The sequence below is a fragment of the Chelon labrosus genome (genome assembly GCF_963514085.1).
Source record: "Chelon labrosus genome assembly, chromosome: 18".
Classification (NCBI taxonomy): Eukaryota; Metazoa; Chordata; class Actinopteri; order Mugiliformes; family Mugilidae; genus Chelon; species Chelon labrosus.
In genome coordinates, this window is record NC_140351.1 from 11,252,616 (window position 1) to 11,270,254 (window position 17,639).

At 42.8% G+C, this 17,639-nt stretch overlaps 2 protein-coding genes across 2 annotated transcripts; one reads left to right on the top strand and one right to left on the bottom strand.

The window, feature by feature from the left end:
* Positions 1-1,830: 1,830 nt before the first annotated feature.
* msl2b (MSL complex subunit 2b) lies at positions 1,831-8,482 on the top strand. The gene is made up of 3 exons (XM_084566298.1): positions 1,831-3,208; positions 4,725-6,088; positions 6,497-8,482. The coding sequence occupies exons 1-3, from the start codon at positions 3,067-3,069 to the stop codon at positions 6,794-6,796; spliced, it is 1,806 nt and encodes a 601-aa protein (XP_084422424.1). The 5' UTR covers positions 1,831-3,066; the 3' UTR covers positions 6,797-8,482.
* A 225-nt stretch (positions 8,483-8,707) lies between these two features.
* LOC311503842 (tumor necrosis factor ligand superfamily member 10-like) lies at positions 8,708-17,022 on the bottom strand. The gene is made up of 6 exons (XM_084566734.1): positions 16,813-17,022; positions 15,926-16,051; positions 13,229-13,274; positions 13,017-13,133; positions 12,200-12,444; positions 8,708-11,271 (listed from the first exon to the last, which is right to left on the bottom strand). The coding sequence occupies exons 1-6, from the start codon at positions 16,918-16,920 to the stop codon at positions 11,062-11,064; spliced, it is 852 nt and encodes a 283-aa protein (XP_084422860.1). The 5' UTR covers positions 16,921-17,022; the 3' UTR covers positions 8,708-11,061.
* Between the last annotated feature and the right edge of the window lie 617 nt (positions 17,023-17,639).

The window sequence follows — 17,639 nt, forward strand, 5'->3', positions numbered from 1 at the left end:
TCAAGTGACTCACAACAAAATTAGCGCCCTGGACACACAATGACAACAGCAGATGACCGACCATTGGCTTGGTGTGTTTCATTTTAACATGTCATTGTCAAGCAAAGTCATGGCTTACTAATAAATAATATTAACGTCATGTCATTGGTAACATCTGAGATTTTCCAGTAATGACAGGTCAGAATGTCTGTTAAGGAAATATCTGATGCAGCAACTTGATGACATCCAGTTCAGTAGAAAACCATCAGGTGGTTACTTAGACTAGTGTTCCTTTCCATATTAAGCTTTAAGTGAGCTAATAATAATAAATGAGTAATGTATCCATCATCTGACCTTTGTCACTACATGTACTGCACATTTAATTTAACCTTCTGTAAGCACGATGTGTGGAAAACTTTGTGCTTTATATTCTGTTGCGTTTTAATAATAATAATAATAATTTATACTGTATTGAAACCCGAGGGGAAATTATGTTCCTGCTGTTTGACCCATCCATTCAATCACACAGTAGTGTGTACAGTTGGAGCAGCGGGCTGCAGCCTCAAGCAGACCACACCCGTTAAAACAAAACTTAATGAACAGCCCTCTCAGTTCTTCTTGCCTACAAAACTGGGAGGCTAGGAAGAGCCACAAAAAAGCCACTTCACTTCCGATTGTACTTGTTGAATTGTTGTAAAAGACACTTTCAGGATATGACTAGTCAAAGTCAAAGTCAGCTTTAGTGTCAAGTCAAGTGACTCACAACAAAATTAGCGCCATGGACACACAATGACAACAGCAGATGACCGACCATTGGCTTGGTGTGTTTCATTTTAACATGTCATTGTCAAGCAAAGTCATGGCTTACTAATAAATAATATTAACGTCAATGTCATTGTTAACATCTGAGATTTTCCAGTAATGACAGGTCAGAATGTCTGTTAAGGAAATATCTGATGCAGCAACTTGATGACATCCAGTTCAGTAGAAACCATCAGGTGGTTACTCAGACTAGTGTTCCTTTCCATATTAAGCTTTAAGTGAGCTAATAATAATAAATGAGTAATGTATCCATCATCTGACATGTACTGCACATGTAATTTAACCTTCTATAAGCACGATGTGTGGAAAACTTTGTTCTTTATGTTCTGTTGCGTTTTAATAATAATAATAATAATAATAATAATAATAATTTATACTGTATTGAAACCCGAGGGGAAATTATGTTCCTGCTGTTTGACCCATCCATTCAACCACACAGTAGTGTGTACAGTTGGAGCAGCGGGCTGCAGCCTCAAGCAGACCACACCCGTTAAAACAAAACTTAATGAACAGCCCTCTCAGTTATTTTAATCTTATTCTGAACACTATAATCTTCATGAAGCTAAGATTTTACGCTGGCTACCTAGTGAACTGGCAAGTAAGTGTATAGTACGTTGGATTCAGACATTACATCAAATTTACTGTCTATATATTAATCAACCTTGAACATATTCTAAAATGCAGTAATACATCACTCAACACATAAACTTTGGCATTGAGTCTGTCTTTAAATGAACATGTGAGCAAGTGAAAAACTATCTTTATATACTTTCTGAGGCTGTTCTGGTAGTTCTGCTGTATAGACACAAATAAATCATTTTATCTAGTTGTTTAAAGGTATGTTTACTTCTTAAAATTGATTAAATTAGATTTAAAATAGAACAAAGATTTGTGTTTGTCAAGAACAATATCCATTTTCTACTATAGATTTGCAGTACAGCCATTGTTTTTTAAATTAACCGCGTTACTCGTGTTCTCGCGAGATTTGGACAGCGCCCCCTTGTTTGTGTGTGGAAAAACGACGGGAGGTTTGAGGAATACTTCACGGCTAACGATAGCAAGGTACACAAATAGGGAAATAATTCACTTTCGGCCTTCACTGACACTACGGGGGTCCACCAGAAGCCGAAGAAGGGCATACTTTCGGCTAAACTCTTCCGTTTCCCGCTACGCCCCCTCCGAGGAGAGAACGAGAGTGCCCCGCTAATCCCGAGGAGTGGGAAGCGGCCTGCTTTTGTAACCGGCTTCCCGGTGCAGCTAAGGCGGCTAGCACTGTCACTAGAGCCCGGTGCTTCCGCTGGCTCGTTTTTCTCCACACAACGAGAACCGTCGGAGCTTCGAGATTATTTTCGTCTCAACAGCCACGACTTCTCTTCGACGCATCTCCTCTCTTGTCGCCGCGCAGCTGTCGGCGTTTTCTCGGTGATTAGGACCATTTAACGCCGGAGCGGCCTGTTTTGTTTTCGAGCCGCCATGAATCTCTGCGAACAATAACACAACCGTAACGAGCCTGCTACAAAAAAAAAAAAAAAAAAAAAAGAGGGAGCTGCACTGCCAGGTGAAGCCCGAGCCACGAATGCTCCGGTGCTGGATAATTAATGCATTGTGTGTGTGATACGAGGTCTGGGCCGACTTGAAACCCCCGGGACGAGCATGCATGTGGACTGTGGATTTATCTCGGGGGGAACCGCTGCAAACGGGAGCCCCTGTTTGAATTTCGGAGCGGCTGTTGCGAGCTAACAAGCCGCAGTTGTTCAGAAAAAGAAAGAAAGAAAGAAAAGGCCACTGGCGGAGGAAATAGCGCCACACGATGCTTTGTCTTATCATAACTCGTGCGTGGTATGGAAACAAACCGAACTGATGTGGATGAACCGACATTTCTATGCAAGTGAATGCACTTAAAAGTATCCCGAAAACGAAAGCTTCAGAGCTGTTAAAGCCGGGGCATCGCGTTGAGGATGGATTGGATGTGACTGAGGGATGAGTAGCCTGGATTGCTCCGTGCGCAGACTGCTCTATATGTGGGATTTACCAGCGGGGAAGTGAGGCTGTTCCTCTCCCCATCTATGCGCTCTTCAGAGCCGCCGGACTCCCCCCTTTTTTCACAAAAACGGGCCATTTCTCCGCGCAGAGCCGCTGCCTCGTGTGTTTTGTTTGTGTTACTGTGTGGTGGTGACTTTTTTTTTTTTTTTTTTTTTAACGTGTTAATACATCTATAACGGACCGGACCGGATTGGGACTGGGGCCCCGGGCCAGGCAGCTGAGATGAACCCAGTGAATGCGACCTCTCTCTACGTGTCCGCGAGCCGATCGGTGCTGCAGTGCGACCCCCGAGACCCCCGGGCCCTTGCGGAGCTCTGCAAGCTGCTGCCGTTTTTCCGCCAGTCCCTGTCCTGCTTGGTCTGCGGTAAGTGGTTTGATAGTTTTTATTTATTTATATATATATATAATAACGTGCGCCTGGTTTAAATACGCGTTTCAGGTAACGCGAGTTGTTGTCAGCTGTCCTCGCAGTATGAGCGAGCCTTTTAACGGTGCTGCGTTCAGGTCCCGTGGGAAATATCTGAATCTACACTTGCCCGAACACTTCATTAGCATTGGTTGGGAAGTAAACATTTACTAAAGTGCTGCGTTTAACTATAACCTAAGGCAACCGTACTTTACTTAAATAGGGTAATATTAAATTAACAGTTTATAAATGTGTGTATACTTTTAAAAGTTAACCTGAAATCATAATTGTAACAGAATAAATAAATTGCAATCAGCTGTAGTGAAATTGAGAAAATAAGAAAAGCAAAAATATAGTAATTTTAAATACGTTTTTTAAAAAAAAAATATTTGTGGAACTGTTATTTTCTTTTGCACATAAGGAATTCAAATACAACAGTGTAATTTCCGAGGTTCCCTGAACGCCTCATTGGTCTCAGCTACACCCATCATGACACACCCCCCTCTGTGTGCTGTTTGGCAGCATTGGGGCGTTTCTCTGTTTATTTGTTGAATAACTATCCTTCTACGTGCTGGTTGATAAATAGCATTATCTATTTTGCTATTTTTATATACATTAATGTGAAATATATGATTACAAATTAAAAAAAAAAATAATACAAATATAAATAGCTGGGATGGGGAAGTTAAAGGAACTACAATCATTTACTGTGTTTACTTTGAATGCTGGTGGCTGTAAACCTGACAGTGTTTAGGGTGTTGTTTAATTTATTTTGCATGTATAGTTAATGTTTTAACTTGGCAAGAGTGAGTGCATATGTCACTGTTTTCTCCAAATACACAGAAAAGCTATGATTTGGGGAGGTAAATGTATTAGTTATTTGTGAGTTATTTAATATTTAGTTGTGATGCAAAGGTGATATTTCTGTCACTATGATTTCAAGAGGCCTAAGAGTGTTTTTTATCTTACATGGATAACCTCTACTGTGTAATAGAGCTGTTTGAGAGCAGTGTTAAATATGTTCTGCAGCTACACGGGACCTATTGGACACCCGGGGCAAAGTCTATAGCGTCGGTTGTATCTTATGAATGGACCTTCATCCTTTTTTTTTTTTTCCCCATCTGCAGCTGCACCCTCCAGCGGCCAGTGTTGCTAAGGAAGCTCCTCTCAAAGAGCAGCTGTCATTCGGTCTGGCCAGTTGCCAGTCGCCGCTCAGTTTTACAAATACACACCAGTTAAAGAACTTATCGAAGCGCAGCAGAGGCGGAACTGATAGTCTAAATAAGGCCTGGGTTAATTGCGATGTATATGTTATTGGCAGGATGAGTGTTTTATTGCCGTGCCTGTGTTGATGTTACACTGTGTTTCTTTTTCTGGATCCTGTGAAAGTCAGATGAGCTGTCTTGCACTGTTCCCGTGATATGTGTTAGGTATTAATGTTTTCTGTTATTTCCTCCTCTCCTCCTACGTTTAGGTAATCTGTTGCAGGATCCTATCGCTCCCACCAACTCATCATGTCAGCACTACGTCTGTCGAGGCTGTAAGGGTCAGAGGATGCAGCTCAAACCGTCCTGTAGTTGGTGTAAGGACTATTCCTGCTACGCGGAAAACAGGCAACTCTCTTTGCTCGTCCACTGTTACAGGAAGCTCTGTCTCTACATTACCCAGTCGCCGCTTGCCCCGCACATAGCCAGCGCTGCCAGTGACTCGCCGGACCTCCAGGCTATCCTCAATGAGGGCCTCACGTTGGCAGAGAGCGAGCTGGAAGCGGAGGACGTTTCAGATTCGGCGTCCACCTCGGAGGTGGCCCAGTCTGATGAGGTTCTACCCACGAAGGAGCTGAAGGGAGAGGACGCGAGCTCCGTCAACGGACTGCATGATTGTAACGGCCTGGTCAGCTCAGACACTCTGCAGCCCATCACCATAGAAACGGGTGGGGGCATTGCAAAGCAGGAGGGCTTTTCGGAGGAGATCCCCGTGTGTGTGAGCGTCACGGGGACTGGGGATGCGGGGCTTTGTGACATCAGCGCTTTCGGGGACGACCTGAAACACGGTGGGGGGCCTCTGTTGTTGAGTGTTGAGGAGGTGCTCAGGACTCTGGAGACGGACACTGACTCGGACCCCACACCTGAGCCCAACCCCCAGCCGGACAGTCACCCCTCTGTACCCCAGTCGAGCCGCAATGGGCCTCACTGCCCATCTGGCCCCGACTCCTCCCGCCTCATCCCCTCCCTTCCCCCTGAGAAGAGCCCTCGCCCCCTTCAAACTCACCCACAGCCCTCGCTGCAGCCTCCCCCTCAGCCCTCCATAGTTATCCCCCGCGTACCCCTTCGGTCTCACCGCAAGCGCTCTCGCTCAGAAAGTGACAGTGAGAAGGTGCAACCGCTTCCTATTTCCAGCCTCCTACGAGAACCCCCTGTCGGTGCCAACAGCTCCCCCCACCATCCCAACCCTGGTGCCACCACAAAACAGGATCCAAAATTCCCCGTGGCCACGCCTCATCTCCACCTTGCCCCGGTGCCTAACGGCGGCCCACCTAAGGTGGGCAAGACAGTGCTCGTCTCCAACAAGACAATGAAAAAGACAGTGGAGCACCACGGGCCCACCAAGAAGGCTTACACCAAGGCCAGGCAAGGGGCCCCGAAGCCCCGCACTCAGCCCCGTGACAGAGTACCTCCGCACCCACACACTCACCCTCTGACACACCCACCCAGTCCTTCAAAGCCACTGTATAAGAAGCCTGTGGAGAAGAAGGGCTGCAAGTGTGGCAGAGCTACACAGAACCCCTCAGTGCTGACCTGTAGGGGGCAGCGTTGCCCCTGCTACTCCAACCGTAAGGTGAGAACAGCATCAAGACATTATAAAGATTACACCATAAAAAACGCCACGGCTCCTATGGAAGAGGTCAACCTTTACACTAAAGGTGGAGCTGATGAAGAAAGTGCTTTAAACAACACATTCATGATTGTATCAATATGCTATTAGCAGGATATTGAATGACATTGTGTGCCTCAGTCAAACACACTTTGGGATTTGAAACTTTACCACCTTTTGGCACAACAGTTCAAGCTAAAGATCCATTGACAAATCAAATCTATGTCATCATCAGACAGAACTTAGAGTAGGTGTAGTTATAAACCTTTGGGTGGAGCTGTAGCTTATTCAGAGCTTGCTATATTCACTATATTTGTTGTCACATTGTGGTGATTATTTCTTAAACCGTGGCGTTATTCGTGTTGCTCCCAGGCTTGTTTGGACTGCATCTGCCGCGGCTGCCAGAACTCCTACATGGCCAACGGAGAGAAGAAGCTGGAGGCCTTCGCCGTTCCAGAGAAGGCGCTGGAACAGACCCGACTCACGCTGGGCATCAACCTCACCAGTATCGCAGCGGCGGCCCTCCGTAGCCCGGCCACCAGCTCCCCCGGCAACACCATCCTCAACGTCACCACAGCCACGGGGGCGCCTGTCACGGCCACCTTCCTGTCGGGGGCGGGGCACGACAACCGGGGCTTCGACGATTCGCTGGAGATGCGGTTTGACTGTTGAGGTCCCGCCGCCTCCTCCTCCTCCTCCTCCTCCTCCTCCTCCTCCGTTCGTCGCGCACATTCCCCGCCCCGTCGTACAGGGACCTGCAGTGGCAGAGCCAGAACAAGGCAGCTACAGTGACGGGCGGCAGCGAGGGGTCACCAGCTCATGCTGAGGCGTCGCCCTCCGTCCAACGCCCGGAGCTGCACCATGCTTGTGGTCTTTGCAGTCAGAGAAGAGAAGAAGAAAGAGAAGGAGATGGCAGATGTAGCGTTACTGTATGTGCAGAGATTTCATTTCAGTGGGGGTAGTCCTTTTTGTTTCCTTCTCTACCATGGGTAACGTGTAGAGCATGTTGTGTAGCTACATCAGGAGTGTTGACCATGATCTCACCTCTGTGTGTGCGTGCGAGTGTGTATGTATGAGGGTAAGTGTTTGGTTTGGAGATGAATCTTATAACAGGAACTGAGACATCATCATCATCATCATCATCATCAGAGACTGGTGTAATTTATATAAAAGAAAGAACCTTTTGTACATGGACTTATCGGTTTCCATTTAAGAAGACATTTTATGATATATTTTATAAGTTACATTAAAACCAATGGAAGCCAGTGCAGGGGCAAGTCTGCATTCAACCAGAATATTTTCACACTGGTAAATAAATAAATAAATATAAAGGTGGATGGTATTTTGTAAACTCTGCTAGACCACCAGAAATAAAAAAAAAAAAACATGTGACATTAAAGAATAATAATCCATTAACTGTGTCCAGATTGAAGAACCAGGATGTGAACTTAACACCACCAGCCAAGTTTTGATTACAACTGTTGAATGTTTATACTCTGTGAGCCACTGTCCGACTACCAAATATGATTCCAAGGTGTTCCTGTATACTACAAATCTTAAAAACTGGTGAAATTTTGGAGACCACCAACGTGTGTGTGTGTGGCTGGCGGACGACGAAGCTTCTACCCCTGGTTTGCTGTTTACGTCCAGGATACTGTGTTCAGTCATTTGTGTGTTTTTGTATCTAGCACTTTCCCACTTTTTGTTTCACACTGCCCACACACACACACACACACACACACACAGCTAAGAACCACCACGTTTCTGATCAGTTCTTACTTGTGTTAAAAACTCTGGTTGACTGCAGGCCCTGCGCGCTGTTTTTCACACGTTTATTTTTTTATTTTTTTCTGGAAGCTACACACATGCTGCTAAATACTACAAAGGACTCAAAGAAGGAGAGCACACCTGTTTTCCTTGTTCGTTCGTTCGTTCGTTCTATTTTTGTTTGTCGTTTGTTTTTAAATAATTTGCGTTAACATTTGCAGTATTTATTGGACGTCTCCTAACAATATAGGTTACGTGTTGGGCATCAGTTTCGCCCGCCTCTTGCCTGTGTAGTCTGGTCTGGACAGTTTCTGTCTTGGTTAAGTTGCTGTCCCCTTCTTAGTGTTAGTTTCTGGTGTCTCCAAACTGTTTGTTTGTTTGTTTTGTTTTTTTTTTGTTCTCCCTCTGGGCATTTAAATACCTGTAATATAACTGTAACATATTTCCACAAAAAAGAAAGGAAAATCAAAAACTTTAAGTGTTGTGTGATTATTCGTTTCCACCTTTTATGACTTGACTTTGCAGTTGTGTCGTGTGCAGTGCCGGAGAAAAACTCTAGAGGGCGGTGTATGGTAGCGCTTCGTGTTGCAGTTCTCAGTAAGCACCAGCAGGGGGCGGCACATCCCAAAATATTAAAGTTATTATTAACCCCATTGAAAGATACTGATTATGCAGTATACATGACTTTATTTTACTTTTTGTACTTTTATCTTTTAGTAGCTTAATTAAAAAAAATAAATATCTATTTTTACAAACTAATATTCAGATTTTCTTGAGAAATTTATACCCAGCAAAGCATCAAAATTACAGACGAGACTTTTTTCTTTTTTTAATTTCACATATTTATACAACACGTATTTACATTCACATTTACTCCTAGGTAAAAATTTATGTGGCAAACGATTTCATTTGAGGAAAAAAAAAATAATAAATCAGCCTTATTAGTGTGCAGTTTTTGATGTGGGTGTCTGATCAAGCCCAAAACGACAAAACATTTGTACAATGCACTGTAAAAAAACAAAAACAACAACAACAACAAAAAGATTTCTTTACAAACGCAGTATTATTGTTCATTTTACATCATGTTTGGTCTCAGGGCATTCAGTAATTTTTTGTGGATTGCAAAACAAGCATTTTTTTTAAAAAAAAACATTCAAAGCAAAAGAATGACTCAAGGAGAAACACTGATTTTTTTGGTAAATATTTACATAAGTGCTACAGTGAACGTTGAGAACAAGAAAAAAAACATGATTAGTTTTCAGAACTTTGCTACAAAACAACTTTTCTCAACTTGAATAATTGTTCAAGTCAACGGCATCAACTGTATTTGTCTCTTGCTACATTTGGTCTGAAGATTTCAGCTCTGTTTCACAACAGTCAGCTTTAGATACAAGTTTGTGTCATAGTTTCACTTTAAGTGTGGAAAGTTTGGGCAAATATTCTATTTATCTATCTATACCTTGAAATGGAAGTTAAATTGGCAGCCCACAAAGACAATCCCAAACTCCCCCACCACCCCAAAAAATTTATTTTGGTCTGAAGTTGTTCCGATCAGAATTCATTTTGCTGGAAAAAGATCTGCCGGGCCAATCAAATCATTTGGGTGGGCTTTATGTGGTGATGAACAGAAAAGTAAAAACAGCATAGTCACACACTTCATCTGAGCGCCATGGAGTTGAATTTGTTTACAACAATATGGCTGCCATCGGAGAGGCGGGATGTTTAATTCTGCTATTGTGTCTGTTGTAAAATATATTGACAGTGAAATAACCTTGAAAGAATGAACGGTTAACAGCGATTAAGGCATTTGTTGAGAAACAAACCCCACATACTTACTCAAAGATCCAAACTGTGTCTCCCTAGACACCTCATTCTGAATACTATAAGTCCAAGGAGTTGTATATAATTTATAGCCCTGCGATATACTGGCGACCTGTCCAGGATGTACCCCGCCTCTCGCCTGATGACAGCTGGGATAGGCTCCAGCCCCCCCCGCAGCCCTTCACAGGACAAGTGTTTACAGAAGATGAATGAATGTATATAATTTAATCACAGGGCCAAAGGCTGAATTAACATTTTGTTATGTCATTTGGTGACAGAGAGTGACTCAAAAGATATTTATTAGTATGAAAATCTTCCAGATTTCTCATCAAATTACCATCTTTTAGAATCCATGAATAATTTTCACTCAAATAAAACTGATCATTTTGATTTGTATTTCCTTGGACCACCTCCATGCAGAGTTCAAGACAGCAAAGCGAAATCTGCCATTTGGAAGCAGAAGCGTACGATTGTTCTCCAAATCTGCAAATCACATCTGCTGCTAATCCAGCATAACACGAATAACAAACCTCAAAGGAGCACTCAACCTCAGCCTTTGGAGAAGGGTTAAGATGGACGAGCCAACACGCTGGACAGCAGGAGAAGAGCTACACCTTTAATGATGGTCTATCACGGGACACGATCGTTAACTGTGTCCTGACGGAGAAATAGGAGAACAGCTCCGGACTCCATACTTAAAAGGCTTAGTAGAAAAATAAAATACGCAAAATATGCCACAATATTTACACCTTTAAACATCCAGAGAACAAGTAATCACAAAAAAAAAGTTCAGCTGATTAGAGTTTAAGACAAACATTTCTTAAAAGCAGAACTATTTAGTCGTTTTGGTAAAGAAGTCTCATTTTGTAAACTGCTATTACTTTTGTTTCCTGTAGGTGGCAGCGATCAGCACCCAGATATCTGAGCCCACAATGACACAACAGCACCCCCTGTGGAGAGTTTTGTGAATCGCACGCCTGTTTAAACAAAGTGCTTTTCATCTTAAACCAAATAATAATTTTGCGCCACATGCTACATTACAGAACTGTTGCTTCAGTCCACCTAGTGCTGTGTGAAGAAAAGTGAATTATATGTGGAGCGAAAACTACTGTCACGGAGGCTAGCTAACCTTCTGTAGCCAGGAAAAAATTATTTAAACTGAGCGAACTTCAGTCTTAAAGAAATTACGTCCATATTGACTCAAATATAAAAAACAAAATCCACAAGAGTCTCTTCTCCTCCCACCAAACCAGTGTTGTCAGAGTTCTCCGCCGCAACTCGCTGTCATAGTTTTTTTTTTTTTTTTTACCCCCAACACAGATGCCGCCGCCGTCTCCGCCGCCGTTCCTCTAGCTGATGAGAAACGCCCCAAAGAAGCTGCTCTTCTCGTCCATGTCCACAGCAGAGGCGTTGGTCACGGTGACAAAGAGGCGGTCTCCGGTGGTGAGCGGGAACAGCCCCCCCTGGTGGGCAGAGTGCAGAGAGAACTGGGAACCCCGAGACCAGCAGGAAGTCCGGCTCGTCTTCATCAGCAGGATGGGAACCGGGTAGGAACTCACCTGGTGGGATGTAGATAGAAAAAGAAAGAAAGAAATCAAACTTACACATTGCAAACACTGCAGGATTGCATGTTGGAATAATTTCTGATCAATGCTGCCTCCCAGAATTTGATGAATAAAGAACATGACACAAGAATTCACCTCTAAGGGCAAAAAAAAAACAGATGCACCCAGCTCTGGTCTGATTTAACTTGTCAATATTACTAACAGTAGTTGCTCCAGGTGCAGCTAATGAGAAGAATACAACTTTAATTTTCTGATTTAAACATCAGACTTTTTCATAAACATGCAATGAGGATGGCTTCAGGGTCAGTTCAGATTGAGATAGATTGAGATCCCTCTCTTTAATTGACATTTTCTCACCTTTTAGTGTAAAAAAACATCAACAGCATGAAAACTAATGCAAAAAACAAAAAATAAAATTTGTAGCACACATTAAAAATCCATTTGTCTTTAAATAGATAAATCTAACATGAGGAAATATCAAAATTCACCTGTAAGTCATTAATCGTTCAGTATTATTCTTTTACTTTTAAAATCATCTTGTAGCTAAGAATTGTATTACATTTTTAGGAAACTATACACAAACTGTTTGTCAGGCAAATTAGAAACAGCTGAACTTTTTGAGGTTATGGACAAATGTGAAATATTAAGTGAGGCATGCCTCAAAGACATGACTCTGAGACGCTGTGATGCAACGCTTGCTCACTCTCTGGATTAATGTGACTCAAAGAACAACATCATTCCAACACACTGTGAGTCAGCGGCGCTCAGTGCAGGAGAAACTAAAAACGTGTCGTCAAGACTTGGATTTTATTCTGACACGTGGATCTATTGGCAGATCCCCATCAAAATAAGTGAGTTTAATTCCAGCTGAAGTAACGTACAGGTCAAACCACATAACTACACAGAGGGAAAGAGTCCTCACCTTCTTATAGACGTACTGCAGCAGGGGTCTCCCCCTGTCCTCCGCCTCCTCGTTGTCCTCGCCCTCCTCCTCCAGGGAGTGGGTGTGTCTGAAGTAAGTCTGGGCGTAGACGTAGTAGAGGCCGGGCTGCGGCACCACCAGCTCCCCGTCCACCAGCTGGACGTCCTGGAGGAAGGCCAGGCCTTTCTGGCCTTCCCACCACGAGATCTTCTGGCCCTGAATTCGGCGTCCGGCGGTGACCGGAGCTGAGGCAGAAAAACAGAAAGTAAACACAAGAGGTGAGGGTTTGTCAAAGTACTCAACAGAGTTCATCGTAGCAAAGCTAATATCTCCAGAATTTACCCAGATACGGTTGAGGGTAAAAATGAACATCGGTTATTACGATTTTGGGAGTTATTCCTTTGGGCAATCTCTGAAAAGGTGTATTATTTAGTTTTTTCCTGTCTCACACCTTGGTTTTGCAGATATTTTTCCAAAAACGAACAAACTGAGTCTGACTACTCCAAACAAGCCACATCCATTCCTTTTCATATGTCACCTTTCCCCCTGAAACTTTTTCTTCTGTCATTTATGAGATATTGAACTACAGGTCAACGAACTCATAAAAATAGATTCGATCAAATTACTAATTTACCATCTCAAGGAGGAAGTACTGGGTGCTCAGAAATGAGCACCCAGTACTTCCTCCTTGCAGAACTTAAACATTTTGCATCTCTGTTTGCACCTAAACATAATGCATCTTTAATTAAAAAAACTTTACATTTCTATTTACATTAAACTTTTCTTTTCTGTGCAGATTTAATTCTGAGCAACTCACCTCCTTCCTCTCGCTCCACTTTCGGCACGAAGCTGCCGGTGACGTGAGCCGCCACTTTTGGGCGAGGCGAAGCCCTGTCCTCCATCACAAGTGAGGGCAGCACTCGAGATACTTCATCTAACACAGAGAGACAAAGATGAAAACATAGCCACAGACAATACTATTATTGATATTTGGCTATAGCTTAAGTGCGCATGTTTTCGTTTTCTCACCTCTTACTGCCGACGAAATCTGCCTCTGGTAACGCTGAGAGAGAGACTACAAGGAAAACAGAAGAAAATATTAAGGAAGGCACAAATGAATCCTAGATGTATTAGAGGTTAACACAGGTGCTGTGCATGTTTTTTAAGCGCTTCAGCATTTAAACCAAACAAATCAATAAGTATTAATCTATGAGTGCAATAAACATGTAGAATAACAGGTTCTGCAAGAGCAATCAGCTCATACCACAGCCCTGCCAAATGCTATTATTTGACTTTGACCCTGAAAATGTGCTGACATCGGCATCAGGAAATATGTGGAAGAAAAAAAAAAGGAGCTTCATGTTGGGGCTGGTAACAGATCGACCCCTTTTCCTTTTTCCCTGTGTTTCACATTCCTTTAGCCGATTAATTGGAAACTACTGCCAAGCCACTGTTTTCTCTGAGAGTCTGAAGTCTGGACAGTCACGTTTCATTAGGCAGGAATAAAAAAAAGTAAATAAACAAGAGAGACAAGAAGAATCCCGAACTCATCCAAGAGAGACAGACCAGAAATGATTTAAAAGATAAAGGGATTACTGTTCCATATTTTTTTTTTTTTTAATAATGACAAACTTATATAATAACATAGTTCAATAATAACTCGTTGTTGCAGTGCTCACTGGTTGCCAGTAGAGGTTGCTGGGGTTAATTATTTCCCCTTTATAAGTATTTTTACAGCTTCAGCAATAAACTGGTTAAAAGAAAACATGTGCAAGAACTAAATTTACCTGCTTCCAGTCGGTGTGTAATGATTCAGAAGCTTTAGTTTTCATTTGATGCAAAGGTCAGGGTAAGATTTATTTAGAAAGACCTGCAGGTTGCATTATTTTTTACCCCCCAGGAGGCAACTGAAAGTGTGGGTTGGGCAAATTGTCATTGCACCAGACTGGTAAAGGAGAGGAATGCTCAGCAAAGGTCAGTGGTAGAAACTAGACTAAATTTACTCTTAACTTTCATTCCATATGCATGCTTAGTGAAACCTTAGCAGTTTTTAATAGTTGTATAGTTATATACTATCAGGAAATGGTTTTAATGCCACCGTGATAGCAAACTGTTACTTATTCAAAGTATAATAAAATGCATTGTGTTTTTATGTATTTTAAAGTGTATTTGTGTTTAAAAGGTACAATCAATAATCAAGAAATAACACAACATTTCGGTTTGTAGCTAGTCCGACTGGCTGCCATGGCTAGGCTAATAGGCTAGCACATCAGCAGGACACAGAGGCATACTCGGACCGTCATCACACATAAATATGCAACGGGCACAGCATTGGCATGGGTGGTAGGGGTGACATTGGTGACATTGGGGGGGGGTGTGGCACCCAAAATATCCACAGAGCAGGACACGCTGCTCTGCTGGCTACGCTAACTAATGCTAACCGTTAAAGAAAGAACAAACAAACTATTGTAATGCTAGCGGAAGTTATTTTATTCAAATGTCTCTCCTCCATAGTTAAGGCATCAGTTAACTAACTAGTATTATTATTATTAACCCTCGTCATCTGCTTTACTTTCATTTCTCCTCTTCCTCTTTCTTCGTTTTACTCCAAGAAGAATGATTCATTTTAAATTGTTGTCATACTGAACTACTTTGAAGGGTCATAAACGCAGCATATGACGGGAGTTGTGTCGGTATGGATCTTGGTGACTTTTAATCTAAAGGTGAAACAGCTCAATAAACCTTAAGAACAAATGCAGTAAAATGCATAAATGTGAATACTTTTATCAAGATATTTGAAGGAGGATTTTATGTAACCTGCAACGATAAAGTTAAATAGGAACCAGTGTTGTGGCTCAGTCCGTCCCAGCGAAGTGTTTATGTTCTGCACTAAATTTAAATCAGAAACATGCCAAACGGTCGGTATTTCTGGAGAAGGGAACCAAAAAAAAAAAAAAAAAAAAAACGACATGCACAAATGGCAAGTAGTAAAAGACAAGGGATAAAGTTCAGTGTGTGGTGTGTGTGTTGTTTGAGAGGAGCGGGGCAGGTGAATGCATTCCTGTGCTGATTAAACCTGGCAGGATCACATCACATCTCCAGCTATGAAGGAGCTCATTGTGCCTCCTGCAGACACTCATTTGGATCATTTCGACGTTTTTTCTTCACAGGAAATCCCTAATAATGACAACAGTAACAGCCGCAGACCCACTTTGCCTAGTTACAAATACAAAAACTGCGTTATTTATTACGGTCAACAAACCCCACGATAATCAAATAACAATGGGCCTCTGTTAAACAGAAGACTTTAATTTCTTAAATGTCTCCAGAGCAGCGTGAAGTGTTGTCAAACACTTGTTTTTGTTCAGTTGTACGTCTGTTTTCTCTCAGTTTGAATGTTATCATCAAGGGGAAACTCACGGTTGTAAAAAAAAAAAAAAAAAAAAAGTTTGGTTGCATAAGAGACAATGGAATAAAAATAACAATAATAGCTTCACTTATTTTTGCTTTGTTGGCGTTGTTAGCCTCTGCAGCTGAAGTGTCTGGGGGATTAGTTATGTCTCCAAAATCCAGTGGGTGGGGAGTTTCGGGACAGCGCAGGCCAAAGGAACAATTAGGATCTCAGCAGCTGGCCAAAATAATCGTTACACCAGCAAAGACTGATATGAGACAGTTGTAAAAGTTTTTTGTCCGACAGGTGACTTTAGTTTTGGAGATGTGAAGTACCTTCTCGATGAGCAGGTGAAGCTGCTGAGTGACCTGCCAACATGGATCCCCTCGTACGGCCGTGATGCTCTGCAGGTCAGTGCCCGTCAGACAGGAGACACTGCTCCTGGCAAACGTCTCCTTCATCTGTCAAAATGTCAACAAGGGCATCAGACAGTCTCCTTGAACTCCCCGTGATGGCTTATGATTTAATTTAAAATAGCACAATCACTCTCTGGAGTTTGCTTCAGAACCTGAGTCAACATAATTTCCTGGCATGTGTCCCTTCCTTTGCTTTTCATCTGTTTAGGTTTCATTTCCAAATATTGCTGCTGCTGCTCATCTGGGTTAATGATTAATTACTATAAACTCAGACTGGGTTGGACTAAATCCAGGTAAACAAAGGAGAGTAAATCCAGCATACACACGCACAGAGCTCTGTAGAAACTCTTCCTGGTAATCACAGCTAATCATAAAAATAACTGCAGTCCACCTCTGCTGCTGCTGCCCAGCTCGTTACTTCCTTGACTGCTGTGTTCCTCTCTCTCTCTATGTTTGAATGAGATTGTGAAAAACTGACTGAAAAGCAGAATCTGATATGCATTTTGCACTAAAAATTATATAATAGTAATTAATTAGATGGGAACTGTTTGTGCTCTGGGGCGCAGCAGCAGCAGAACCTGAGCGCACAGAAAATGGGTTCAAAGGGTTTCTCCAAAAAATGTCAACCCTCAACTTCGCTTTAAAAGTTCTTAAAGTGTAGGTCAGCGTCTTTAGCGTCTAATCAGCCGAACAGCGTCTCGCCCACTTCGCGGTGCGCAACGCGTGGCGATGCGTAAAAGCCTCCGCGCGTCTCCGACTCCTCAGTTGCTCAGCCTTTTTTTTTTTTTTTTTTCAATTTTCCTTACCGAGTTCAAAGCCGTGGTGAAGTGCAGCACGGTGATGGTGACGACCACAGTCTGGAGCAGAACCGCCACCAGCAGCAGGACCCCGAGCTTCGGACCGGAGCCCGTCATAACGACAGACCGCCGTCCGGCACCTCTCCAGCGCCGTCCCGTCCCGTCCCCAGGCTTCAAGAACAAGAACAATGGCAGAGCGCTGACTGCTTAACTTCTACCCTCCCCATGTACTGCTAGGCAGGAGGAGGTGGAGGAGGAGGAGGCGGAGCCGCATGAAGAACAAGAGCGTTTCACTCTTTGAATTTGTGCTGGGGGAATTATTGTTTCATTTCAGCGCTGAAAAAACACAGATAGTCTTCTATAGTTTATTGTGAAGGCTCATATCTTTACTGCAGATCTCTGCTCCGAGTTTTCCTATGAGAAAGAGAGACCTTAAAAGTTTAAATACATGTTCACAAGGGCTTAGCAACTACTACAAGAGAAATAATGTTTAAACTTATTAAAATGGATAGTTTTGCATCAGTGGATAACAGCTTTCTGATTTCACCCCCTTTCACTTATGTATCAGAAGGGGAAAAAAATCATAAATCAAAATTTCCTACAATGACTGCCTCACCATATGACCACATGAAGCTAAGATGTCAGGTTGTTTGAAGAAAAACAATGTTTAACAGGCGTTCCTGGCATTTCTTTACAGCTGCTTTATCGGTTTTCGTTCCAGACAGTTTCACATTTTATATCATTATATGCAGCACATCCATCATGTTTCTCTCTGAGCTGAGGTGCTGCAAGAACTAGAACTTTTCTAGTCTCTGTCAGGCGTCTATCATCGTGGC

Bases quoted from the DNA above. Each gene is read 5' to 3' on its own strand.
- LOC311503842 (XM_084566734.1), bottom strand. From the start codon at position 16,920: ATGACGGGCTCCGGTCCGAAGCTCGGGGTCCTGCTGCTGGTGGCGGTT. The intron at 13,275-15,925 runs GTACTTCACATC...TTTTCCTTGTAG, and splicing joins TTCACCTGCTCATCGAGAAG to TCTCTCTCTCAGCGTTACCA. The intron at 12,445-13,016 runs GTGAGTTGCTCA...TTTCTGCCTCAG, and splicing joins AGTGGAGCGAGAGGAAGGAG to CTCCGGTCACCGCCGGACGC.
- msl2b (XM_084566298.1), top strand. From the start codon at position 3,067: ATGAACCCAGTGAATGCGACCTCTCTCTACGTGTCCGCGAGCCGATCG. The intron at 3,209-4,724 runs GTAAGTGGTTTG...TCCTACGTTTAG, and splicing joins CCTGTCCTGCTTGGTCTGCG to GTAATCTGTTGCAGGATCCT. The intron at 6,089-6,496 runs GTGAGAACAGCA...TGTTGCTCCCAG, and splicing joins CCTGCTACTCCAACCGTAAG to GCTTGTTTGGACTGCATCTG.